Below are 27,976 nucleotides of genomic sequence, written 5' to 3' on the forward strand. Positions count from 1 at the left end.
TATACTTAAGTGGTTATCCAGCAGTTGCTTAAAGACCTAAAAAGGGAGAATCTATTACTTAATTAGATCAAATTCAATTTAACAAACATTTGGTAAATATTGTGCATTATCTCCAAAGGCAACCCATTTCACTTTTGCATGGCTGTAACTTTTTTGTTATTCTAAATTATATAAACACCAAAAACATGAGTATTTTGATGTGTAAATACAGAAAAAAAGATTTGTATATGAAACTTCAAATTACTATTGCATAAAAAGTAATAATTCAACATATTCATTTTAAAATTGTCCTATTTGTCTGTCTGCTTCTAAATTATCTATCCATTAATTTTTTTTAAAATGCTTTACTGTTATGCTCTTCATTATTTTATTTTGTTTTGTTTTGACAACAGTATCCCTTAGTAAGGCCTACCTCTTGGAATTTCCATTTTATGAAGCAGCCAGCTCTAATTTGAAGTCTTCATTCCCCTTCTGGCCCAAATCCTGGTTTCTTGACTTCTAAAGCAAACCTTTCTTCTTTCCTACTTTCTTCCTTCCTTCTTTTTTTCCTTCTTTCCTTCCACTCAGTGATCCCGCTATTAGATATATATCCCAATGAAGACAAAGGCCAACAGATAGAAAGATCTTATATACACTAACATTCATATTAATAGAACTTTTTGTGGCATCAAAGAACTAGAAACAAAAAAGATTCACAGATTGAGGAAAAGCTAAACAGATATCAACACATTAATGTAATGCAATATATCTGTGGCTTAAGAAATGACTGAAAAATTCAAAGCAGCATGGGAAGACATAAATTAATGCAGGGAACAATAAACAAAAGTAGAAAAATAACAGTGAATAAAACAAGTGAATCGAAAGAATAAAAAAACTGAAACTATTATATTATAATGAAAAACCTTGATTCTAGAGATAATATATTATCCTTTCATCCTCAAAAATGTAGGAAACTATGAATGGGGAACACTATTTACCATCAGGCTCAGTTGATATGAAATACTTTGCTAAAGTATTTTTTGCTTTCTTTTTTAATCTTTCTTACAATCTCAGGGTTAAGGATGAGGGAAAGATAAAGATATTTAGAAATGAGGTTGATGTAAAGACAAAAAGAAATATTTTTTTAAAAAGGTACTCTGTTATTCTGGGTCAGTTGTGGACTTCATTCACCTCTAAAAAAAAATGGAAGAACTTAAAGATCACCAAAAATAATGTAAGTATTGGTAAATCTGTGCCTCCAAATTCTACTTATCCAGCCCACTTGGATCCTCCAACTAACAATCCATTACTAACAACTTGGACTACATATTTTGGTGGTGTTGGTTTTGCACCGATATTTTACATATCTCCTTCTGTTCACATGTGTTTTTCTTCCTTCCAGACCTAACTCAATTCTCTGCCTTGCCATTGAGCCTATCTTGTGAACTTAACATATTCTAACTTGTGTTCTAATTATAAATAAATGTCTATTAAATTGAATATAATTTAACACTGACAACTTTGCTTTTACTAGATTATAAGCTTCTAGAAGGCAAGATTTTTATTATTTTTCACCTAATATTCCTCATGGATAGAAGAGGACTATGTCGGTACAAGTTGGTAAGATTAAGCCCCTTTCCCTAGAATAAAGGTTACCTCTCTTTGTTCATGAACCCATTTGGAAGTTCCATGAAATAACCAATCCCATCTCAGAATGTTGGTAAACGCACACAATAAAATAGACAGAATGATAAAGTCACTTATATTGAAATAAATATTATTTCTCCATGCAAGTTCCAAGACCCCCTGAAATCTCTATGGATTCTTTGGAGGTCAATGAACACAGGGTTCAGGACTCCTAATATAGAAGGAAAAAAAAGAGGGAAAGCAGCTGATTCATTTGTAAGGTGTAAACAGGAATCATAGAAATTCTAGCAATCTAAGGTACTTTCTTACCTGGCTGTCACTGATGATTGAGCTACTGAAAAATGCCTTTGCTTCCCCGATTTGTCTGAGAAAACCTGTTTAAGTAGCTTATTCATTCTTAAGTACGAAGGACCATATCCTCAATGTTTTGGGTAGAGAGCTATTCTAAACAAATTTTCCAGCTGTTGGTTATACATCATTTTCTGGAGTTGTCCCTCTCCCAACTCCCTGCTTTTCCAAATCATTCCTACCATACAGGAGATAAGATATAAGACAAAACCAGAGATGGCCATTAGCCACATTTAGTACTTGCTTAGCCAGGGTCAAGTGATTTCAGTTCTCTTAAGGTTCAGTTTCCTGAATTCCATTGCATTCCATAAAACAGAATGGCTTAACACTCGTATTGGTTACCACATAGCTCTGCAGGACAGTAAGTTGTGAACTTTAAAATGCTACCAAAAAGTTGGAGCCAATACCACTGAAGGTCTTCTCCAGATTCAAGCCCTCCTGGATTTCTCATACTTGTCTGTGTCAATGGGCAAGTTTCTGACTGAAGTCTCTCTTTCATCACAAAGACAATGCAGGCTTTTGCTTCTAGGGGTCAGTCAGGACCTTGGCATCGATCTCTCCTTGATGACAGGGGTTCCCACAAGAAACTTTGGAAGATTTTGCCCTTGTAGCCCAAATTTTCTTCTTGTGGGACAGAGAGCCCTGCAGGGATGGATGCATTTTGCCTCTTTTCCCCCAAAATGAGTCTAACCTCCTCAAGAAAGGTGTCTCTGACAACTTGAGCCCTTATTCTTCCAATAGCATCTGTCCTACTTGCATCTTCATTTATTATTTTATGTCCATGCTATGAGCTTAGTAACACTAAGCCTAATGGACAGCAGAGACCATGTGGGGCTAATGGCAAGCACACTGGAAGGGCTTACTGCTGATAGGGGAAGAGCCAGGGAAGCTTTGGAATGACACACACTCCAGACAAATGAGGAAACACAATCAAAGCAGCTTTATTTTGTCCTCAGTATTTCAGTGCATCAAACAGCAGAATCCAAAAGGTGAAAGGCAGCCAAAGGGGGCCAGAGGCACATGGTGAGGAGCTTAGAGGAAGAGCTGGAAGGGCTCCAGAACTCCCCATGGCCGCTTAACCCTCCTGGGGACTAAGCCATGGAGGACAGAGCCGGGGAAACCTTCTGTTCCCTCATGCACTCCCCATCTCAGAGCACCTGTGACAACAGCACAAAGCATCTAGCAACCACTTGGGGCCATTTCTTATGACTACATCACAAGCCATTTGCCCAGAGGGCAGAAAGGAGGCGGTGTGGACTGAGCTCTTGGATTCCTGGGCGCACACACACATGCACCCACCCAACCCATGGGGGGAAAAGGAAAAAAGGAACAAGCCAGCCCAGCTGCTGAGCAGACTGCATAGAGGAGGCCCTACTCTCCATTTTTCTCCATAGTCTGTGTCTTTTTCCCACACCCTGCCCCAACTGACCAGGGATCTGGACTGAGCACTAGCCAGATCTTAGCCAACTTACATGGAACTGGAAACAGGCCTAAGGAGCAGCGAGGGGGAGGGGAGAGCCACAAAAAAGAGGAAAAAAGAATGCTCACTGGGTACCCAGAACATTGGTGGAAACAGGAGGGAGTACACAATCCTTTCTCTTTTACCCTCTTTGAAGACTGCAGAAGGGAAGAAGGCAAAAGACAGTAGAGTCTAAAGGAACCTGGGATGGGCTGATGTGGGGAAGGTAAAGGATGAGATCTACCTTTGCAACACACAGTCAAGCCAAGTCAGCTCCCTCACAGGCTGGGGAAGGGACTGAGCTCAGTGTGCTCCAAGGTTGAGTCGACAGCAGCAGATCTAGGACGGGTTCGGTGGAGACACAGGAGAGGAAAAGAAACAATTTTTGCTGTCCTCCTCCCCTGGCCTTAATTCAGAAGGGGTGGGAGATATGCTGTTTAACCATCTATCCCTATCTATCTCAATGCCTTGTGAGTCTCCCACCCCCAGTCTGGGTGAGAGACACAGACAGAGGGACAGGACAAGATGGGCCCTCTCACTGTCCTCCTTGAAGCTTGTGGGCAATGGTGAGGATGGTCTTCAGGGCAGGCATGAAGCCGGACACCTCACTGAAGCTACTGCTGCCCACCACCTGGGTGTGCACTGCTAGGGCCTGCTCAAAGCTGCCAGCATCAACACATCGGGAGACCTCATGGAGCCCAGCCAGGACATTGGGAGAGAGCTGTGAAGGTAGAAGCAAGAATATGTCTAGGTCAGTGGATCTTTTAGGGAAAATTCCCGATAGTACCAGTCCTCCCACTGTGGCTAGAAGATATAGCTTGAAAAGGGAAAAAGGAGAGGTACCCACCATTCCCTCCTGAAGCTTCTCATACAGATATTCCAGTCTTAGGGCTACCTCCTCTAGCTTCCGTTTTGTTTTCTGAAAATAAAGGGGAAAGATCTGTGGGTGTGAATCTAGGCAGGGACCAGCATTGGACAGTATTTTCCTCTACCCTGTTATGGTCAGTCAGGTGCTATAGGCTAGCCCAAGGTCCTGAGCTGGAAGTCATCCTTGCTGTCCTACTCCAGACCCTGCCCAAAGGTCAGAGGAAGGGCAAAGGCCTCACACTGGGACAATCTCCTTCCCTTACCCTCAGGTGTTAACCTTTCTAGAGCATCAGATCCAGATAGTTAACCAAGTAGGGACCAAGGAAGTCATGGAGGCTGAGCAGGGACCTGCTGCTGAGGATAACCTGGAGCCTGTCCTTTGGGGAGGGGGTGAAGGGCAGGGGCTCACACGCACAGGGTCAAAGGCTGACAGGGTACAGCGCCGCAGAAGGGCTTCAAAGCTGGTCTTCAGGGGCTGATGTTCCAGGGGCATCTCCTTTTTCTTCACTTGCTCAGGTGGCAGCTGCTGTAGCTGCTGAGAATTGAGAGAGACAGGCTGGTCATATAATTAGATCAATCCTGACAGGACAGCAAGACCCACAGACCAGCCTGCACACATAGACAAGATGTTTTTTCTCTTGCATTCCCTGAGGACCGACTCCATGATCCCTCTTAGGAAAAGGCAGCCCTGGCCCCTAGGATCTGAATTAGCTCTCATTCTGCATAGCACACCAGAGAGGGAACTTAAAACACAAGCTCACTAAGTGCAGGGATATTGGGGGAAGAAGCCCCCTGCTCTTCCATTCATCTTACTTGCAGACTGAGCTCTCCTGGAGCTCCTGGGGGAGCCTGACCCATGCCAGAGATAGGAGGGCCAGGTGAGCGGGCTTCTTGAGGATTGAGGGGTAGGTTTCCAATAGGAGCTGTGATGGGGGCTGGTGGAGTAAACATCTCAGGTAGCTATAACAAAGAACATAAAGGGTCACAGGTCTAGGTTAGGTCTAGAGATTTTTTGGGCTCTAATGGAAGTCTGAAGGGGGAGGACCAAGGGGATGCAACTTGAGGGAGAGGTGGGTAAGCAGATTGTGGTCAGGGAGAATCAGTAGAGCCAGGGTGTTTGTGGAGGGGACGGGCACACAGAGGTATGTATGGAGAGAAGAAAAGGGTTAACCTTTGTTCTTTGGAGGCCTCCTTTGGAAGCTGAGGTGTCTCTGCAGGGTTCTCGGGGCCCTGTGAGATACAGAGGGATAGACAGAGAAGCATGAGGGACAACGGTCCCCCAAGAATAGAGGTCCGTAGAAAAGGGGGAATAGGAACTTTGTACAAGCTGAAGCACATGGATATTGTTATTCATCCTCAATAGTTTTCTCTAACTGATATTTTCTAACTCTCTGAGGGCCCAGACAGTCATAGAAGGAAGAAGGACTAGAAATCAAAGGCAGTTTTCTGAGAAAGACCAACTGATGAAGGAGACAGAAGGGAGAAAGAAGGAACAAACTGACCTGAGTGGGGATCCAGGATTCCAGAGGCTGGCAAAATTCTAGAAACTGGAGCACCAGGCCCTCCTGGAGGACAGCATGTCACAGGGAAACTGATGGGAGCAACTGGAGCTTGGGAGCCAATGGGGGGTGGTAGACCAGGCCCAGGGGCCCAGCTCGGAAGTGAAGTGGACAGGCCTGGGGCCCCTGCTAGGAAAGTGGAGCCAGGAAATGAGAGTGTCTGGGGAGCCATGGGTGGAGGTAGTCCAAGGAAAGGCTGGGTGCCTGGGAAGCCCACAGGACCAGGGGCTTGGGTCTGCTGTACTCCCAGCAGCTGTGGTTGAGGCGGAGCTGAAACAGAAATGGAAAAGAGGCTCAGAAAAAGAAGAAAGAGGACATGAGCCCAGGAGCTAGTCGAAGAGAGGAATGGGAGAAGAGCCCACAGAAACCTCTCCTGGATAGTCTTCTATTCCCAGCAGTTCGCTCACCTGCACCTGCTCGAGCACCTGGGAGGAGAGGCGGAACCAACCGAGCCCCTGCTACCCTTGAGTCCCTTGTGCCGGGTCTGGGGCTCTGATAGGTGCTTGGATGGCTGAGGGTCATTGGTGCTGACAGCTGAGGCATGAAGACCCCTGGTCCTGGGGGTGGACCTGAGACCTGCAGAGAGAAGGGGCTCCACAAGTGTGACAGAAACCAGGGGCTAGGGAGAGGATACACAAGGAAACAAATTCCCGCCTTCTACTGGTCTTAGGGGCTGGCCTCTACTCTGGTAGAATCTACCCTGGTCCTTGGAAGGAGAAGGCTATTCTCAGAGACCAAAGACAAGGGGCCTGCGCATGTTCTCAGCAGGTGTTCTCAGCACATCCGACACCTCAGCCTCAAGAATCGGGATCCATCATTTGTTGGAGTTAGAGCTCAACGGGACCTGCAGACTAACCCTGTCTGTTATTTCACAAATGAGAAAACTGGGGCCTAGAGTTGAGATGATTTTCCTAAGGTCACAAGAAGAAGAAGATAGCAGAACTGGGAGTCAAACCCTGCTCTTCTGTCCCAAAATGTCGGTGACCAAGCCAGGCATGCTACCCCAGCCCTCCCATCACATGGCCTCACCTGGGCAAGAGGGCGCAGTCCTGTAGCATGGGGCTGGGCCCCCAGACCTCTAGGTTGGGAAGAGGATCCCACTGTGACCCGGGGAAAGGGGAAAGGAGGAGGATGCTGGTCCAGGAGTCCAGACCCTTGGGCATGGAAGAGGCGATCTCTCAGCTGCTGGACAAGGGGCTGCAATATCAACAACATGGAGGTGGAGCAAAGGACCCAAGCTGGCCTGACCCCACAGGTTTGTCCATTTTTCTCTTTTCCCCTCAGCCTCCTTTTGCCATGGGCTTACTTACTTGAGCACAGTGCTTGGGGAGATAGCTCATGGCAGTGGCGAGGCTGCCCTGGGCTGCCAGCAGGCTGGCATACTGAGTGACTCTGTGGGCTGTGGCAGGGCCAGGGACTGCCCCCTCGGGGCGCTGGAGTGGCCCAGGGCTCCTACTAAGAACCATCACCTTCTCTACCAAGTCCTTTGGAGACAAGGAAAAGGAAAAGGACAAGGGTGAGAAGTCTCTATAATCTGATTAGCTTCCCAGAACTTAACAACAGATCTCCTAGGGATAGAGCTTTCTGACCAAACCTTGGTGTTCGTGTGGGGATTACCTCACAAAAAATGTCGTTCACTCTGTCCCCAAACTCCACCTTCCTTTCTATTCAATTTGCTCAGATCCACTCAAACCAGGTCAACGTCTCCCTCATGCTGGCTACCTCAAAGGAGGCTCCAAACAGAGAGACTGACTGAGTCTCCAAAGTCTCTGGTTCTCGTGTTTCTGATCCTACGGCAGAAGGCCCCAGAATGCAGCCATCAGTGCCTCTCTCATACCTGCAGAGCCATGGGTGAAGAAGTCTGATGGATTTTCACCCAGCATTCCACCAGTCGCTCCACGTTTCCCGAGCAGATATAACAGAGACAGGCTTCGGCAGCCAGTGCTTCTCCACCCTCCTGCTCTAAGCGGTTCCCCAGCATATCTGCAGGGAGAAGGAAGTTTTGCTCACATTAGAAATCCAAGCTCCCTCCTTGTGCCTCTTTCAGAAGGGTGGCTGACACGCAGGCGGCCTGAGCTCCATGGCTGGTGACATGAGAACGCCGGCTCTACTCAGTGGCAGTGGCACACCTGGGATGTGGTATGGCAATTAGACAATGATAACAGTCTGCCTCATTTGACCACGGAGATGAGGTGAGAAGGAAAAGGTTCAGGGAAGAGGGGAGGCTTGGTGTACCCACCACAGAGCTCAGGGAAGTCTTGAGGGCCACAGTGTGTCAGCAGCAGGGCCAGAGCCTCTTTCCAGCTCTTTAGGCTGCATGAACATGCCACATTCCTCCATTTCTGCTCCACTGTGCAGGCCAGAAGCTGTGGGAAGGTGGAGAGAAAACCTGTTGGCACCGGGGACAGAGGGCACAGGGGGTGGGTGCAGGGAGGAAGGGTTCCCCACCAGCCCAGTGGCTGGGAAAGACCACGTATGGAGGGCAGACCCCATACTCTGACCCTGCTGTACTGCCCACATTGTGCAGTTAGGCTCTAAGCATTCACTGTATCACACATAAATCCCTGGTCCTTGTTAGATGCAATAGGCCCTCTCTGCCCTAGTGACTGGCACATACGGAGGCAATCCTAGATTTCTTCTGGGCAAAATAGCGCTGCTGAGTCTTCCGCAACAACTGCTCCCCACCAGCTCCGGCCAAGATGATGGCATCTGCAAACCTCTCTTCCTTCAAGCACAGTTCCACAGCATGGCCTAGTTCTCCCAGCAGCAGGGCCTCACTTAGCAGTCCATCAGTGTCTGCAAGGAGAGAGTCCCCTCCTTCATTAGACAAATCCCAAACTTGAAACTTTGTTTCTACCCCAAGAACTCCCTCGCAAACATAGGACTTTTCCCTTCCCCACCAGAAGCTGTAAACTACAGCCTCAACAATTACATACAGGATATGACCTGTATCCCCCAGACCTGAATCCCCCATCATTCTCAATAATATATATATATATAAAAGACCCTTGTCCCCTTACTCAGCAGCGTAAACAGCAGCCCTCCAAATTCCCCTTACTTGACCTGCTCAGTATACATCAGGACTCTCTACTCTCAGGATTCCTTCCCCATGAGGTTTGTCTAGGACTAATCTAGTCTGGGGAGGAGCCTGAAACCACTAAAATTGTAACTGATAGAGACAAGCATTTAGCTGGTATTGGAATCCTTTTGTCCCTCAGGCAGAAAGGTACCACTGGAAAAGGAGACACCACATAGGGCTGCTACAGAGCATCTCCTATTAAGCCTTTCCCAAGAGGAAACAGGATAGAGCCAGCCCCCAAAACCATCTTAAAGGAAAAGTTCAGACTGTAGGACAAAGCAGGAAAAAAAGTGAATTTGATGGGAAGTGGAAAGATGCTATTGATACCCAAGGAAATGTCTCTAGAAGTTATGCCCTCTTCCCCCATGCTCTCTATATGGGGCTTATTGTCTGGGTCTGCACAAATTTGGAAATAGTTTTCCACAGCTCATGGCACCTTCGGTGACAGGGATCTCCAGCGGGGTCATGTTCTGAGGAACAAGCTCATCAAAGAAGGCAGAGGACGCAGCTGATTCCTCTGAAGAGTGTCTGGAGCCCTGGACAGGGAGGGAGAGGATGGCAAGAAGTGACAACCTGAGGCCTGCACTTAACAGCAGACTATTGGCTAGCTAGGGGAGCCCCTTGTGAGTCATGCCCTCATTAGTCCCTTCAAGGATGAGGGTGGAAATAAAGGGATCAATTAACTAAGGCCCAACCCCACATTGGGGCTTACATTCACCTGAGGAGCTGCAATGGGAGCTGAGTACTTGGACAAGAAAGGTGGCCCAAAGTCCCAAAACTGCCCCCCATGTGCCTGGAGAATGTCCAGGAAGGCTTCCCACCACACCTGCCTGCAGAAGGCTTGTCTGTTCCAGCAGAGGTCACCTCCTGTGGGGTGAGGACTCTCACCTACTTCCAAACCACTCCCCAGACGTGCGGCCATCTGCAGGAAGAGAGCTGTGAGCATCCTCTTAGAAGGAGCCCTTTCCTCTGCCTGCCATCCCTCAGTCTGGGCGGGGGTGGTCCTCCACTTCACACAAGGACATGGAATGAGGAGGATTGTGGTGGATACTGGGTATGTGTGTGCTGGGGAAACATGGGGCTGCAGGTCATGTTCTCAGATGGGTTCACCTTCCATTGCCTTGAGGCCTTGCTCTCTCTGCTTGCCCATCAAGTCTCCATGAATCTTTTGAGGGTCTTGTCTGGGAACCTTTGGCCATCTCCTTCTGGAACCTCAGGGAGAAAAGGACCCAAGCCCAAAAACTAGGAACCCAATTTCTGTGTCTTTCTTGCCAGATTTTCCTGTTCTCTGAAAGTGACACATGTGTCTGAATTGGAGAGCAGCTCACCTTCTCATAAAGCTCCTCCTTACTGTATCCTAACAGCTTAAGGAATTTGGTCCTGGATTCCTGTTCCAAGGTGACCTGAGGAGTCATGCGACACACGTAAAGTCAGTCAATCAGTGATTGGGCCTCTCCTGAATCACACTTAGTAGACTGTCTTCCAAAATGTCAAATTCCTTCATATTCCAGAAATGGCTTGGGCTGAGGTTTCAAGTGACAGAGTGAGCAAAGACAAGGACTATCTCTTCTCCAGTTTATTGTTCTGGTCTGAATGCATGAGAGCTGACTTCCCTTTAACTGCCCAGGGACTGAACTGTTTCTGAGATCTGCTTGACACCCTGTTACTCAAGAGTCAAACTCTCCCTAATGCTCTGTACACAGGAGACAACTAAACCCCCTTTCCACTGCTCTGAGACAAAAGCCAAGCTTCCTTGGGTGCCCATCTAGGTAAGCTCCAACCTTCCCCCTTCTTTTTAACTTGATTCTCTGCACCTCATTTAGTGGCTCTGTTCTTTCTAGCAGGATTATGACTTGAGTCCTATCCCATCCTCTCACTAGTGATCAGTCATCATCTAAACTGCTCCCCAATCTCTGCTGTCTCAGGTGACCCCAGAGTGGCAGGATTCCAATTTTTACTGAAAAAAAATCAGACATGGCCATGAGCTCCTTCTTCCCTCTTCCTTTTCTCCTATCATTCTGGCACCTTCTGCTATTTTCTCCTCCTTCACTTCTGTTTCACTGGATGAAGTAGCATTATTGTTTAGCAAAGTTAATTATGTTAACTTGTTCAAACAGTCCCATTTCATCTGTTATCTTCAATAGATTGCTGTCTGTCCTCCACATTCTTATTTATTTTCAATCTCCTTGTCTACAGGCCCCTTTCCTATTGCCTACAATATGCCCATATCTTCTCCATCCTGAAAGAACTCTCACTTGATCCTTCCATTTCCACTAAATATTGTTCTCTATCTCTTTGAAGCTAAACTCTTCAAAAAACCTGTCTATAAGAGATGCTTCCATTTCTCTCCACACTCTTTTCTCAATCTCTTGCAATATGGATTTGGACCCATATCATTCCACTAAAGCTGCTCTCTCCAGTTACCAGGGATCTCTTAGTTGTCTGATGGCCTTTTCTCAGTCTGCTTTCTCCTTGACCTCTCTGCAGCCACAGGCTTCCATGACCAGAGTGTGCCCAGCACAGGACTAGGAAGTTAGTCTAGGGGTAAGGTCTCTGAGGAGGGGATCACTGACCCTCATACCTTTAGGAACTGCCAGATGTTCTTCTCAGAGGGCAATGAAGCTCGCTGGATCTGGCTTTGGCAGTAATGCAGAAGACTACCTGACCCTAAGGCCTCCTGCAGCTCCTTGGACCGTGCCAACAGCTCAGACTCAGTGATAACTTGACTGATGAAGATGAGGCGGCAGCCAGGCTGTGACACCTGCTGGGTTGGGGGACTGGGCAGACCAAAGGTAACAAGCTTTCCTCCAAACTGTAAAAGGAAGAAGAAGGATCGTGCATATTCCAGCGGTGTGCCAAAGACAAGAACATGGCCTGTGCCTTTCCCTCTCCTTTCTGCTGTTACCAAAGAAAGCAACACAAAGGAGAGGAAAACCACTGTGGGTGCGCCCTGGATCTGGATTCCAGCTCTGCCACTTTGGGGACTCTACACCAGCCACTTTGCCTTTCTAGGCCCTGCTTTCCACACCTTTAAAATGAAAGTCTAAAGTTAGCTTCCATCTGTAAAACCCCACAACCTCATGAGTAAAGGCATCAGTCAGGCTGACTCATCCCGGCCACAGAGGGACCCTATCACTGGGGAGGACACACACCCCAGGCTGGGGAACACATTTGTACAAACTGAACCGAGCAGAGTTTCCTCCAACTTCAGGCTGCTAGTAGATCTCTAGGGAGCATGCCTTCCTCAACTGGAGCTCCCCAGACAGGACTGACAAAGGTGGCTACTTTTAAACTGTATCCCTCAGTCTGTGTGTGTCCACACTTTGCTATAGACATTTGTGCTCTGAAAATACAAACTCTATTCTTATCTTGGCTGGAATGTTTGGTGTCACCTTTGACCCTTCTCTCCCTCCTTCTCCAAGCTGTCATGGATGACGTTATGTTATTTCTTCTTTTGGGAGATCGTTTGTTCCTTCCCTCCACTTTGATCACCTCACTTCTAGTCACATCAACAGTCTCCTAATTGACTGCTCTGCCTCTAGTTTCTCCTTAGGTCAACCTGTCTTTCACGTGACTGTCAAATTAACATCCCTAACATACAGATGGAGTCACTACTGCTCTACCTACCTCTCCTCACTACATACAGAAGGAAGGCCAAACTCCTCTGCCCACCAATCAAAACCCTCCATATTTCTGTGCCACCTTCCTTTTTCAGCTTCCCATGGGCATCCTTGGATCCAATCCACCAAGCTTCCTTTCTCCCTAACCCATGAAGTTTACTCTGGACTGACTTCCCCCACAGAGTGCTTTCTGTTCTTCTCCTTAACCATTCAAACTACCCATCCTCTAAGACCCACATTAAGGGCCATCTTCTTTATGAAGTTTTCTTGACCACCTAGCCTATAAAGAACCCCTCTACAGATTACAAAGAGTTTTAAAAGACATTATTTCATATGCCACCATGTAATAGAGTGATGGTGGGATGAAATCAGAGGCCCTGGGTCTGTCACATACAACCTGAGGATCATGAAGCAAGCCGCTTAATATCTTTGGGTCCCAATTTCTTCATCTGCAAAATAAGAAAGTGGAACTAGAAGACCTCCTTGGGTTCTTCCAGCTGGAAATTTAGGATCTTGTGACTCTCTGATATAGAGACAACAGGCCTTCCATTTTGCAGATGTTGAAAATGGCTTAGCCAGATGAGGTAACCTGCCCAAGGTCACGAGTTAGTACGTGGAAGAACTAGGTCTTCAACTGAAGTTTCCTGACCCCTCAAACAGAGCTCTATCCACCAGACTGCATCTCTTCAATGCAAGGTTTCTGGAGAAAATAACCATGGAGACTCCTCTGCTTCCTCCAAAGCCTCCAGCATGGGTTTCAAAGGAACAAAAAACTGAAGGGAAACATTAATTAAAACCATTCATTTTACCAATAAGCATACTGAGACCTAAAGAAGTGAACTGCATAAGATCACTCCTAAGAGATCTTTTATTTACTTATGCTAATTGATCTCTGGGTTTTTTTTTGTCTGTATAGACACACACACACACACACAAACACACACACTACTGGCAAGAAGAGACCAGAACTTACTGCAAATGAGGCACCTGTTGGCCTGCGAATCCATTTTGGGGGTTTCTTCAAGGGTGGGATTAAGTTGGTATGGGCCACCTGCTCCGGCACTTCCAGTGGAGGAAGAGGATGGCCAATGCCAAATGGATCAAGGCTACTGAAAGAAGATGAGATCTGAAGGCAGAAGTGTGGATGTGTTACTTGAATGAAACAGGAGGCCCAGCCAAGGCCCCAGGTCATATAAATGCAAACCTGTGACAGCCCAGAGTTGCCCCTAAGGATTCTGGCTTCTGTAATGTGCAGCTGAGAGGGGTGAGGCTACATTCTTCACCTTTTATTAGACCTCAAGAAAGGGAGGATTCTATATACACAAGTTCAGCAGCAACTCATTCTCACTGAGTGCTTAAGGGTTACAAAAGCACTTGTGCAAAATAGTCCTTTGAGGTAAGGAATAATAATAACTATCATAAAGTTAGATGTTAGAAATATTCTTTCTCCCACTTTATAGATGAGAAAATGAAGGCCCTGAGAGGTCATGGGAGCCCCCAAAGTCCTAGGTAAGTAGGAAGCCTGAAGCCCAGGGTCTTGCCACTTGGCCTGTGTTCCCATCATGGCGCCAACTCACTCAGCCTGTCCCCCAAAGCACCGCTGCATCAAGCCCATGACAACTGACGTTGCGCCTGCCTCAAGTGGGGGATACCAGGAGAGGCCATCGCTGTACCCCGTGCCTTATCTGACTGCTCCAGTCACAGCTCCCCCCACCGAGCCTGCCACCCCCTCCCTCCACCTTCACCTTCTCAGCCTGGGTCTTCTGCTGGGCTTCCCAATTCCCTCCCATGACTGAGTACAAACTAATCCAGCCATTGAAAGAGGCAGCTGAGAATACTGGCGGGTTCCGGGGGCACCACTGGACGTCAAAGCACCATCGGTTCTGCGTGGGCAGCTTATACACCACCTAACACAGGGAGACGTGGTCGTCGGGGCCTGATCCCCAACAGTGCAGTCCCAAGCACATGCCAAAAATCAGAGCCACTCCTCCTGCCTCCTATTCCTGCATCTCAAATCATCCTTTCTCCCCAAAGTCAGTCTTACAACCCTCCAAACCTCTTAGCTCCTGAGGCTTCAACCCTCTTCCTTCTTCCAACTTCCTCTCCTTCCCAACTGCCTGCTCCGGGGACATCCCCTGCTTACCTCTCCACTTCCTAGGTTCCAACACAGGATCTGGTTGTCTTTGGCACTACTGAGCAGCAGCTCTGGGTCAGCCTGGCTCCAAGACACTGACAGGACTCCCCTACAAAGTCCAGAAGTCAGTCAGCCCAAGAAGGTATCTGTTTCCATCCTGAAGGAGTAATGCCAGTGTAAAAAGTACCAATTAAACCTGCCTAAGCAGGTGGCATCCTTTCTACCACCAAGAAGGCAGTGAAGACCTGACCTCTGTCCCATGGAAGAAGCCTCTTCTGCCAACCATGACAACAGCTCTCAATGAGGTACCAGTTGCTGTTGGGGGAGGGGGTGTTAGAGTCTAAACTTTTCTAAGGATCATGGTGAAGGCAATCTTGATGCCCGGAGCACTGGCATAGATAAAGCCTCCCAAAGCCTCCAGCCTGCCTTGGAGGCCAAGCCAGGGTTAACCACTAAGGCCTTCACAGTATCAGTTCCAGTCATGCCCTATGGAACTCAAAAAAGCCAGGAGGACAGAAGGGAATGGCTAGAGCCTCAGGCTGTTTTCCAAAACCCAGGGTTCTGCAGCAATCCCTCAGGGTCCTATGGTCTCAGAGACACAAGAAGCAGGCTCTTACCTGGGGTTGAGAACCCCAGGGCAGCCACCTCCCAACAGCAAAGATGGAAAGTCTAGCACTACCTGCTATGGCTGTCCAGCACTTTGAGGGGGGATGAGGCAAACCGTAGGTCCCACATTTGGATCACTGGGAGGCGATCATCCTCAGAGCACAGCACCAGCTGGGTAGCCACTTCTGGATGCCAAGCCAGGCCTGAGCAGTGCATCTGTGGACCAAACAGGTCCCACCTTACACTGTGTCCAACCGTTCCGCAGGAGAACCTTGTTTAACCCCAGACAGACTGTGAGTTCTCTAAAGTTGAGTGCCTTGCTACTTTTGTCTTCTCCATAGAAATATGCCTGGTGCTTGACCATATGCTAGGCAAGAGTAAAACCTTGTGGACTCAAGCTGAAAGATGGCACAGGCTGAATACCAAGCAGGGAGGTGGGCCACCTGTGGGATACACAAGCTCAGCCTTATTTAGCTTTGAGCTCTCATTATTAGGTAAGCTAAAGCTACTTGGCAGGCCTATAATACCAAGGAATAAAACAGGAGCGTGGGATGGGGAAGGAAAGGGAGAGCAGAAATACAAGGTGAAAAGGGACTACAGGATCCAGGACATTCAATTCAAATATTAAGTGCCTAAAATGTAAAAAAGCAGATGTGAGCTGGGAGACAAGTCCCTAGGAGAGTCACAAGAAACAAGAATAGATATCCTTCTAGAAGAGTCCTTCATGGTGTGGGGCTGCTGAGAATGAGAAAGGGGATATGTTAGGGTTTTGCCACTCTGATTCCAACTCAATGTACCACTGACTATTAATTAATCTTGCAATAACAGTCAAGTAGGGCAAGCCAAGAACCTCAGATAGAAAAGAGCTTAGGGAGAAGTTATGGGGGTGAAGCGAGGGAAATGTGAGAAATGTGACAGAGAGGTCCACACAAGGTGCTAGTATCAATCTGAAAAAAGAGAGATCACTTTTATTTTTATTTATTTTTATTTTTTGGCTGAGGCGATTGGGATTAAGTGACTTGCCCAGAATCACACAGCTAGGAAGTGTTAAGTGTCTGAGGCCACATTTGAACTCAGGTCCTCCTGAATTCAGGGCTGGTGCTCTATCCACTGCGCCACCTAGCTGCCTCTCGAAATCTCGAGAGATCACTTTTAGCGAGGGAATTCAAGGAAGGCTTCTTGGAAGTTCTAGCTAAGCCTTGAAGGAACGGGAGGAAAGGATTTTAATAGGTCTAAAATAAAGAACAAGTGGAGGGGCCAGATATGGAGAACAGTGTGGGGAAAGGCATGGAGATGGGAGGGGGCAGTAAGTCCTCCAGTTTGGCTTGGAAGTTTCATGTGATAAGATGGGAAAGGTAGACTGGAGCCAGATGGTGGGGGACCCTTGAATGACAGCCCTGAGAACTCAAATTTTACTTGAAAAACAATGGGGAAAACTTTTGAATAGAGAATTATATGAACAGAGCAGGAAGATTACTTGGGCAACAGTATGTTAAGGCAGCTTGGCAAGGGAAGAAGACTAGAAGAAGGAAGACCAGTTAGGAAACTATTATCACAGCAGAGGAAAATGGTGAAGAGGACCTGGCCTGGTGGGAGGTTGAAGAGAGACCTGATGAAGAGTAGACACAAATGACACCTGAGGTGAAAATATTAGGGATTAGTATCCTAGTGCCCGGCACAGAGTAACATTCACTGATTGACTGACTTAACAAGTAATTGGGTTTGGGAGGTGAAAGGAACAAATATTCAAAATTTTGAGTCTTAAGAACTGGGAAGATACAGAGAGGATTTTTTGGAAAGAGCTAGTTTTGGACATGCTGAGTTTGAGGAGCTCAGGAGATATCTGCCCAGTCCTAGTCTGCAGGCAAATCCCTCAAGCTCTCCGTGCCTCAGTTTCCTCACTTATGATGAAGTGATGAGAGTCAATGAGATTGACAAGGGAAAGGTGTGGGAAAAGGGTCAAGGACAACCACTTTACATTAAAGTTAAGGAAGAAGTGAGGTCAGTGAAGAGGACAGAGATAGGGCATTCCTCAGGATAGCTCTCCCGGTACTCACCCTGTTACTGTGGTCGCTGACCTTGATGATGGGCTCATTCTTCCTTAGATCCCACACCACAGCCTTGCCACTGGGGTGAGCAGATGACAAGATATGCTGGACCTGCTGGTTCCAGGACAGTGCACTGACATCCTCTGGAGGCTGCTGGGGCAGAGATGCACAATTGTAGAGCTCAGCACACTTCTTCATAGTCATGGGGATTCTGTGGCTCTGGATAAGCAGACTGGGCTTCCAGAAGAGAGCCTTTGGGAACTGTGGGAGGCTGGGAAGGGTGTTTTGGGCTTTTGTCACTTGGGCATTGTGGCTCCATCTAAATGTGTCATTGACCATTAATTCACTTTGTAATGCAATAGGTCAGGGAAAGCCAAGGGCCCCAAAAGGTTTCCTCAGGATTTACACCCTGACCATGTCTGAAGGGAAGGAATAGATGAGGGCCACAGAGCCAATCATGACACCACAGAGAAAATGAAAAAAAGAAAACCATGGGAAACATTCAAGGGGAAAATTATGCTACAAAACATTTAGCTGACAATGCTAATGAATTCAAACCCAACTTACCTCACGATACTGTAAGCACAAGGCAGGGAGGGAAAGCAAAGAGAAGACAATTACAGACAAGCAGACTCAAACAGACCAAGGCAAGCAGGCAAAAATATACTTCTGAATGGAAAAACTGAACTTCCCTCTTCTTAGATAAGCCATAAACTCATACCAAGAATATCCATGCTCCCTCTTTTCCTGATGCAGTTAGGTACCTCTCCATTCCCCTGGGATAGACAGGTAAGCCTCTAACCTTTGCCTTTCTTCCAAACCCCATCCCTCTCTCTCCCCCACAGCCTCTTTCCCTGGTCTCGACTTAACTCTCCCTAGATAGTTAAGGCCCCCAAGGAAGAAGGCTTCTTGCTTCCTTCTAGGGAACATCCTTTGTCAGGCAGTCAACCCCCCTCCTTCTCCCCGCCCCTCCCCCCACACCACCTCTCATCATTTTACTGACCATTAGCTTTCTTATTATGGCATCTCAGTGCCTCCCAGCGGCAAAATCATAAGCAACCTGACTCCCTCCTTCCCCAAAAGACACTTCCACACACTGGATGTACTGCAACCTCACCTGGGACTTGGATCCTGGAGTCATTGGCACACTGAAATTATTCAAATCCCAAATGTAGATTTCAGAATCATTTGCTCCTGAGGCCAGGAGGTTGCTCTAATATGAAAAGACAGAAATATAGTGATTTTCTCCATTCCCAGGGAAGACAAATCTAGGCCCTCAGCACAAAATGCACTTGTCTTGAAGAGTGACCAAGGCCTACCCAGGAGAAAATACCCTTCTCAAATACTAGAGGATGAGTTAAAAGGTGAGGACAAAACCCAATGGGGTTTCAACAATAATGGCTATAGTCATACCTGGAAAGGATTGAAGTCAAGAGCTCTGACAGCCCCTGTATGCTTCTCCTTCTGAGCAATGAGAGGCTCCTTCCCCAAAGACAGGATTTGGGAGACGCTGTATAGAGTGAGCACGCCATTGTCCCCTCCGCCTGCAATGACCCCTGAACCTTCAGGAGATCCACTGCTAAAGTTTCCCCAGATCAGTTTGTGAAACCTACAAAGAAAGGACTTGGTCATATTGGCATAAATTCTGGGTTACAGGATACGGGAAATAGCAACCAGAACAGAAACATCAATCTTTCACTCTCCATAAGTATCTTTATACTCTCATACCAGTCACAGAAAGTGGTTCTAACCCCTACCCGGTCCGGCCAATGTGGTCAGCCTCTTTTCAGGCACCATCTCTTTACCACTGGAGGAAGTAATGGATTATAGTCTCTGAACCAGAAGATTCTTGCTTTTCCTTAGTGCTTAGCAGAATGCTTGGCAAGTAGTAAGTAAATAATAAATGCTTTTCATTCTGATCAGGTAAGGCTAGTCCCCAACAGGGACAACCAAGTTCTCCTCTGCTTCCTTGTCCAGGGAGGGCCACTATCACCACCATGAGCTACATTTATGTAGCATTTTGAGATTTACAAAATCCTTCCCCCAAAATAACTCTCCAAGATAGCACAAATATTAAATATTTTTATAAAGAAGCTTACTCCTGAGAGATTACTTGTCTCAGGGTCACACAAGCACATATGAGCCATGTGACCCTGGGCAAGCCACTTTAACCTATGGGCTTCTGTTTTCTTATCTGTAAGAAGGACTTCAGACTAGATGATTTTTAAGGTCCCTTCCAACTCTCAAATCTCAGGGCTGAGTTTCAAACTCTAGTCTTCTGGATCCAAAACCAGAGCTCTTCCTGGGACCCTGGGACCCAGGAGCAAATCCCATCAAAATATTCCTTTTGTCAAAGGAAGGTCCCTTCTATGGGCAAAAAGTTGCTACAACAGTCATCCAAAGCCTCTGTTTGCTACTCTGTGTCCTCAAAAGCCGGCCCCTGTAGCTTTTTCTGTGATGTTGTGAGAGACAGAGCTACATGCCAACACACAGCATTCTGAAAAGAATCTTGCCTTCTGAGGATCCTTCTGGTGAGAGCCCCCAGAACCTGTACAAGGAAAAAGGAATGTCCAGTCCTCTTTAGAAAGACTTCCTGGTGCACATTCCCTTTTTCTAAAAGATCAGTGCAAAAATCAGGCAGTGTGTTGTAATGAAATATGGACTATACTCCAGCTCTACCAATACCTACTCATTCTGTGATCTCGAGAAAAGGATTTTAAATCTCAGACCTTCCACTATAAAATCAGTTCATACATGTTCTCTCCTATGAAGAACCTGGACTAGATAGATTGCCTTTAAGGTCCTTTTCAGGTCTAACAAACTATTCCATTCACTTTTATTTCATATCTGAAAGCACAATTGGTAACTGTTAACAATTCATGAGATTCACAAGTCATTCTTATTTACTGGCTCCCTCCTAGCTGTGTACAAACATGGTTTTCTTATTCTTAAGAAACCTTCACTTAACCTCTAATATTCATTTTGCCATCCTATAAAACTACAATTCTGTATCTTTTGGTAAACTCTAAGAAAAAGATACATGATTGCCTCCCTTTCCTTACTTCCAGTCACAATTCAACTTAATAAAAATTGATAAATAAAAAAATTGGCTAGCATTAATATAGCATCTACTGGGTGTCAGGTACTATGCTAAGCATTGAGGCAAATAGGTTAAATGACTTGCTTGATGACAAACAGCTAATAAGTAGATGAAACAGAATTTGAACTCAGGTCTTCTTGATCTGAGGTAATATGCCTCTCTATCACACCATCTTTCAATTTGACTTCTTATCCAAGGATTTTGCTCAGGCCCTCTCCCAAAAGACCAATGCTTTCTTAACTGCCAAATACAATGGTCTTTTCTCAGAATTCATTATGTCCAAAAATAATGGTAGCCCTTTTTTGTGCCGGCAAAAGCTGGGAAACCAAAGGAATGCCTATTAATTGGGAAACAGCTGAAGAAGTTATAGTATATGAATGTGATGGAATGTTATGCTATTCAGTAAAAAAAAAAAATGGAGATGATTTCAGAGAAATATGAATTGATACAGAGTTTCAATCTTAGTCTGTGCCAGACCACAACCAAGAGAATACACATTAACAACAATATAACAACATCACTTTGAAAGACTTGGGAACTCTGAAAACAATGAAGAGTTTGATTCCAGAGGTCTCAAAATGAAACATGTTATTCGCCTACTACTAGAAAGATGAAGGAATCAGAGAGCAGACAGACTTTTTTGGGAGGGAAGAGGGAACATGGCCAACATGAGGATTTGTTTTATTCTGACTAAATATATTTATAACATGGAGTTTTTTCTTGCTTTCTCAAAGAGGTTAAGGGAAGAGAGCTGGGTGGGAGGAAGAGAAGGCAGATTTAAAAATCAAATTTATTTTAAATATTAAACAAAAATAAAATCCCCTCTTTCCCCCTTAAAAAACTCCAATGGTCTTTTCTCAGTCCCCATCCTTAATAATTTCCATGATATTGCCCATACCTCTTCTGGATAACTTCCCCCTTTGTTTTCATGAAATGCTTTTTTCTGATTCTTCTCCTGCCCATATGGATCAAGCAGGCTCAGCCTCTTTTACTAGATCACCATCACTTCTTACCTTGAAGAGCAGGAATTAGTTTCCATTTTGTCTTTATATACCAAAGGCTGGCACAATGCCATGGTATTTAATTAATGTTTATTGAACTGATGCAAGTTTCTTCATAGAAACATATTTAGAATACCTCACAATGTTATTGAAGCTCAAATTAGCTACTTTAAATACATAAAGCTCTTTGTAAACCCCAACCACTATATAAAACTACATAAGGCAATTAAACAGTGCAGCAAACAGCTGGGAAGACCTGAGTTCAAATGTAGGTGAAAGCATACTATTTTAATCTTTTTTTTTGTTGTTGTTTCCTTCTGTGCCTTTCCCTCTCCTTCCTGCTGCTACCAAAGAAAGCAGCACAAAGGAGAGGAAAACCACTGTGGGTGCGCCCTGGATCTGGATTCCAGCTCTGCCACTTTGGGGACTCTACACCAGCCACTTTGCCTTTCTAGGCCCTGCTTTCCACACCTTTAAAATGAAAGTCTAAAGTTAGCTTCCATCTGTAAAACCCCACAACCTCATGAGTAAAGGCATCAGTCAGGCTGACTCATCCCGGCCACAGAGGGACCCTATCACTGGGGAGGACACACACCCCAGGCTGGGGAACACATTTGTACAAACTGAACCGAGCAGAGTTTCCTCCAACTTCAGGCTGCTAGTAGATCTCTAGGGAGCATGCCTTCCTCAACTGGAGCTCCCCAGACAGGACTGACAAAGGTGGCTACTTTTAAACTGTATCCCTCAGTCTGTGTGTGTCCATACTTTGCTATAGACATTTGTGCTCTGAAAATACACACTCTATTCTTATCCTTCAAAGATTACATAGGGTTCTAAAGTTATTCAGAAGAAAATAGTTTTTAAAAGGTAAACCTTTATTTCTGAGAGAAATACGAAGTCATTAAAGGAGCCCTGTAATTTCCTGAAGACAATGAATCAACCAACAAAAATGTATTAAGTTCCTATTATGTGCCAGGCAATTGAAGCCATTTTCTTCTCCCTCCTGCTTAATTATGGATCCAATTCATCATTGATTTGTACAACTGTTCCAGATGGACAAGCTCTATAGGCTATAAAACTAACTGCATATCATAATCTGGGCAGTAAACATTCTTCATCCACTTGGTTTTTCCCATGTACAAGGTTAGAGCAAATGTTTGAGTGGCTACAGATCTCTTTATAGAGTCCTTCCTGATTCTAACAGTGGTGTCAAACTCAAATAGAATAAGGCCTCTAAACCATATATATAAAAGGATCCTTGTAAGCCACATTTTGATAGTGTGCTAGAAAATACACTTTTAAGTTTAATCTACATTATTAATATTTTCTCCAATATTTTTAGTCTAAACAATCATCAAAGTAGCATCTGAACCTCACTGAAGCCCTCTTCAACTCAAGATTGTGCTGGGTCACTCATATACTTCCCTAGCTGTATGATCCCCCACAAATCACTTAACCTGTTTGCCTCAGTTTCCTCAAATGTAAAATGGGAATAATAATAAGCACTTACCTTCCAGGATTGTTGTCAGTATGCCAATAGAACTCAATTTCCCCCCAAATATTCCTTCTTCTGAATTTATCTACGACTATCAAAGACACCATCATCTTCCCATTCAGGCTCATATTCAATTATCCTCAATTCTTTTTTTTTTTTTTTCTTTTTTCTGAGGCTGGGGTTAAGTGACTTGCCCAGGGTCACACAGCTAGGAAGTGTAAAGTGTCTGAGACCAGATTTGAACTTCGGTCCTCCTGAATTCAAGGCTGGTGCTCTATCCACTGCGCCACCTAGCTGCCCCTCTATCCTCAATTCATAATTCACACATCCAACATATCTAATCAGCTGCTCTTTATATACTTTAGTATGTAGTAAATGCTTAAATTTTCATTGACTGACTAGACTTCTGAGGCAAATCTGAATTCTAGATCTATTATTTTAATGTAATTTCAACATTTATTAATTATTAACAGTTATTTATTATGTGCCAAGTATTATGCTAGGGGCTTGTTTAATTTTTTTTAAAGCCTGTCTTTTTTTTTTTTTTAAAGGCAATGTGGGTTAAGTGACTTGCCCAGGATTTCCCAGCAAGAAAGTGTTTAAAACCAGATTTAAATCCTTGTGAATCCAGGCTCTATTTACTATGTCACCTAGCTGTCCCTTATTCTATCATTAAGGAGCTTATATCCTCCTAGAGGGATACTCCAGGTAGACAAATCCGCAACTAAGTAAATACAAAAATAGATAATTTGAGGAAGGATGGAGCACCAAGGGGGAAGGGATAGAAGAGAGGAGAAGGAATAACAGTTAACCAGGAAAGATGGAACCTTTCCTATATCCTAAAAATATTCCTAAAGATGGAACTATAGAAGATGGAATCTAAACTAATCCTTGAAGTAAATTAAGGATTGTAATAAGTAGAGGCAAGAGAATATATTCCAGATATGTGGAAGCATTGATAAATCACTGAGTTTGGGGAACATTAAGCGAACTGGAATACACACTGTGAGAGGAAGCAAATCTGGAAAGATCACTGGCAGCCAGCAACAAAAATGAGGAAAGGGTAAGCAGAAGTAAATGTATGTGTGAGTGTTCAGGATGAGGGGTAAGTTTTGCTTACTTAGGTTATTTCTCCAGAGATTCTTGACATAGTCATGTCAAGGATGACTCCTTAGTACTCTGATACAGAAGAACCCAGAATGTGATTGAGAAGAAAAAAGGAAAAAAAGTATTACTGGCTGTACTGAAGAATAGTCCCCTCAAAATAAAACAGAGTATCCCAGAGTCAGAACAGAGAGTTCCTTCATCCACATTTCATAAAGAATTCCTTTTGTTTGGTTACCAAATAAATAGCTCTTCAGATCTTTGAACAAATGTATGGGATGAAAATGTAGGGGGCATAATGATACCCAGATGGTGTGAAGTAGCAGAGTTTTAAGTATTCCTCAAAAATACTTAAAGAATACTTAAAGGGAATAATTACCACTGGGCTCCTCATGTCAATTCAGTTTAAGTGACTGTCCATGTTGCTCTGGTTTATTGGGTGTAGTGGAAAGAACAATGGATTTTAAGGACCTGATTTTTCAATCCCAGCTCTTCCTCCTTAAGAGCTGAATGATAACTGGAAAAGTCATGGGCTCACAGAATTCAGAGCCTTGGTTCAGTAAGTGAAAATGATTGCTTAAGGTGACACAAATTGTAAGTAGCAAAACTGGAATTTGATCTTCTGACTGAAAACCTATTGTCCTTACATGGCTATCCCCCCTCAGCCCCTGAGGTTCTTCAGTCATAGAGTGGCTAATAAAGCTTGTGATAGCTACTTCCTAAGGCTTAGGTGAAAATACTCTGTAAGCTTTGTGCAGAGGCAGGCACAAGCACAAGGAAGATTACCCAAGGCACAGTAATCACTGATTTAAAGTGTCTTCTAATGATCAGCAGGATAGTTTCTGAGAGGCCTGGAGAGACTTACATGAATTAATGCTAAGTGAAATGAGCAGAACCAGGAGATCATTATACACGGCAACAAGAAGACTATATATACGATGATCAATTCTGATGGATGTGGCTTTCCAACAATGAATTGATCAAACCAGCTCCAATTGTCCAGTAATGAAGAGAGCCATCTACACCCAGAGAGAGGACTATGGGAACTGAGTGTGGACCACAACATAGCTTTTCACCCTTTCTGTTGTTGTTTGCTTTTTGCATTTTTGTTTTCCTTCTCAGTTTTTTTTTCTTTCTAGATCCGATTTTTCTTCTGCAGCAAGATAGCTGTATAAATATGTATACATATATTATATTTAACATATACTTTAACATATTTAGCGTGTATTGGACTATCTGCCATCTAGAGGAGGGGAATGGGGAAAAGGAGGGGGAAAGTTGGAACAGGTTTTGCAAAGGTTAATGTTGAAAAAAGTACCCATGCATATGTTTTGTAAATAAAAAGAGATAATAATATAAATAAATAAATAAATCTTGGGAAAAAAAAAAAAAAGAAAGTATCTTCTAAATCTTAAAATGATTGTTACTATCTACCTTTATTCACTTTAAGGATATTTTAAAGCTCCAAAAACATTTTGACAAGAAGTCCTGCTTTAGATTCTACAACAGTGGTCCTCAAACTTTTTAAATAGGGGGCCAGTTCACTGTCCCTCAGACTGTGGGAGGGCCGGACTATAGTAAAAACAAAAGCTCACACTCTGTCTCTGCCCCTCAGCCCATTTGCCATAACCCCAGTCGGCGCATAAACATCCTCAGTGGCTGAGAATCCCTGCTCTACAATCTTTGGGGGCATATACAGCATTTGGGAAAAACAAAAAACAAAAAAACCTAAAACTAATACTTCATTTCAGAGTCCAGTCAAGAATGAGGAAACTTGCAAATGCATCAATCAGTATCCAATAAAAACACAAAACAAATACTTTTCAGAATTTCAGTTGAGTACCTTCTTTCTTCCTATCCCATCCTAGTATCCCTGAAACACACACACACACACACACACACACACACACACCCCAACTTCCAGGATTATTCCTCTTGACACAGAGCATTTCTGTCAGCATGGCAACCACCTGACCCTTATACCTGCTAGAAGCAGAAAGGACCCCTTTGTGTTTCAGGTCCAGGGAAGGATCCCTGAAGTCAACCTCAAAGATTTCCAAGGTAGCATTTGTGCTGAAGGATGCATCCAGCTGTTGGGCAGATGTTCCTAGGCACAAAGCAGAAGGAGAAGTAGAAGAAAGTAAGGAAGGATTGAGTGAGCTGAGAACAAATTCCCACTAAATTAAGACTGTACAACACAACACACTCTGACATAAAGGAAGAAAAAAGGATTTACATGACTGAAAAGGGTTACCCTTCAGTGCAATTCATCAATAAAGAGTCTAAAAGTTTGAGATGTTAGGAATCCTTTTTTAAAAAACCAAACACCCAGCTTCGTGTTTCTGAGGGAATCACCTGTTGCCAAATAGATGGGGTGCTGGCTGGCTGGACTCCACACCTGGACAGCAGGCCTCTCAAGCTCCTTCAGCTTCATGCTATATCCTGTACAGGATGAATAACAAGACCATTCAAGATTTCTGAGAACCCATACAGGAGTAACAGGAATACAAACTTGGAATGCACCTGAGGACTTTGCTCTTCCTACACCATGCTCAGTGGGGATTTTTCAGTGAAGCAAAAGCAGGAAGATGACAAAGTAATAGTTCTTAAACCTGCAAGTGCAGCTTAGTTCACATCAATGAGTTAACCCTTAATGTCCAGTAGGCTCAGTGGAGTTCCCACTCCCTGTCAGGGACGATGGACAAGACTTAGCAATGCCCTCGGTCTATCCTGAGCAAAATCCAGGTGACTGACACTAAGAATCTCAGGTCAGGAAGTAGAGATGGGGGATAGAGCAGAAGAGTTAGGTAAAGATTATGGATGGAGAGAGGGCTGGGGGTGGGACAGGAAGCAGTGCTCCTGGCAAGAGCTAGATAGGAGGAGGGTCTTCCTGGGTGGGGGAATCTCAGAGTGAAAAGGGAGGAGTGTGTCCTTTCTCATAGCTGGGGCTGAACAGGGCAGGAGGGGGCGGTCTTTCGTTAGGTCACTCGGAGGAATAGGGATGCTCACATCTAAGCCTGGACAGTAAGGAGGGGAAGCTAAGGGCATGGACGGATGTGAGGGTTTGGAGTGGCGGAGTTTGGACAGAGCAGGAGGGAAGCTCTGTAGGGGGCGGTGCGTGTATGGAGGGCAGTCAGAGAGGCAAGGGCAGGACGGGTGCACAAGGCCAAGGCCGGACAGGACTGCAGGGAAAGGTTACTGGGAAGGGGGGGAGGGTTGCTCAGGGCGGGAGCTGGACTGGAGGTTCTCAGGGAGTCAGGGAGGCAAGTTGGGGCGCTCAGGGTTGGGGCTAGACAGAGGGGCACAGGAAAGGCTGCTGGGGGGAACTCAGGGTGGCAGCGGGAATGCTTGGGATTGGACAGGACGGGAGTGGAGGTTCCTTAGGCGGGAGTGAGGAGGACACTCAGGATGATGGGGGCGTGAGTGCTCAGGGCTGGACAGGACAGGGGAAGGGAAGGCTGCTGGGGTCGGAGGAGCTCAGGGCCGGGGCTGCACAGGCCGTAGAGGGAGCCTTCTGGAAGGAGTCGGGCTGACAAGGGGGAAGGGAGTGCTCAGAGCCGGGGCTGGACAGGACGGGGAAGGGGAGGAAGGGCTGTAGGACGGGCTCAGGGGCCCTCAGCCCCTAAACCCACCTGTGCCCGACTATACCGGGTCATAGGTCAGGGAGTTGCGGAACTGAGTCAGAGGTCAAATGCGGACTATCCGCTCGACCACCACTGTTTCCTTGGAGGGTCAGCAGGGCCCGAGCGATGGAAGCCGCCGGGAACCAAAAACATTCCGAGAGCGAAGAGCCGGCTCTGCCCCCTCACGCATGCGTAGAAAACAGATGCGTGAGAGGATTTTTAACCCTTCCGTGCCTGGACCTGAGCTCCTCTCTCTCTTCGGCGATTTCTCCAGCAGAAGCGTTTCTGCTTCTTGGGTCGCCTCGCA

The 27,976-nt window shown here is 45.5% G+C and overlaps 1 protein-coding gene across 2 annotated transcripts; it reads right to left on the bottom strand.

Annotated features, from left to right (window-relative positions):
* Positions 1-2,891: 2,891 nt before the first annotated feature.
* Positions 2,892-27,814, bottom strand: SEC31B (SEC31 homolog B, COPII coat complex component). 2 transcript variants are annotated; one of them, XM_074295327.1, is made up of 26 exons: positions 27,679-27,814; positions 26,402-26,488; positions 26,030-26,153; positions 18,760-18,955; positions 18,464-18,559; positions 17,356-17,496; positions 15,372-15,514; positions 14,702-14,801; positions 14,304-14,465; positions 13,532-13,684; positions 11,520-11,750; positions 10,267-10,341; positions 9,765-9,860; positions 9,375-9,474; positions 8,477-8,655; positions 8,099-8,225; positions 7,697-7,842; positions 7,170-7,343; positions 6,889-7,056; positions 6,267-6,435; positions 5,803-6,129; positions 5,472-5,530; positions 5,114-5,260; positions 4,716-4,835; positions 4,281-4,352; positions 2,892-4,154 (listed from the first exon to the last, which is right to left on the bottom strand). In XM_074295327.1, exons 2-26 carry the CDS (start codon positions 26,478-26,480, stop codon positions 3,969-3,971), a joined length of 3,570 nt encoding a protein of 1,189 aa, XP_074151428.1. In that variant the 5' UTR covers positions 26,481-26,488; positions 27,679-27,814; the 3' UTR covers positions 2,892-3,968. The 2 variants fall into 2 exon arrangements, with proteins under 2 accessions (XP_074151428.1, XP_074151427.1); XM_074295326.1 differs by having other exon boundaries at positions 17,356-17,499.
* Between the last annotated feature and the right edge of the window lie 162 nt (positions 27,815-27,976).

This window comes from Sminthopsis crassicaudata, chromosome 2 (assembly GCF_048593235.1).
Source record: "Sminthopsis crassicaudata isolate SCR6 chromosome 2, ASM4859323v1, whole genome shotgun sequence".
NCBI classification, from domain to species: domain Eukaryota; kingdom Metazoa; phylum Chordata; class Mammalia; order Dasyuromorphia; family Dasyuridae; genus Sminthopsis; species Sminthopsis crassicaudata.

Bases quoted from the DNA above. Each gene is read 5' to 3' on its own strand.
- SEC31B (XM_074295326.1), bottom strand. From the start codon at position 26,480: ATGAAGCTGAAGGAGCTTGAGAGGCCTGCTGTCCAGGTGTGGAGTCCA. The intron at 18,560-18,759 runs GTATGACTATAG...TTTTCATATTAG, and splicing joins TTGACTTCAATCCTTTCCAG to AGCAACCTCCTGGCCTCAGG. The intron at 15,515-17,355 runs GTGAGTACCGGG...TTTGGTCCACAG, and splicing joins TCAGCGACCACAGTAACAGG to ATGCACTGCTCAGGCCTGGC.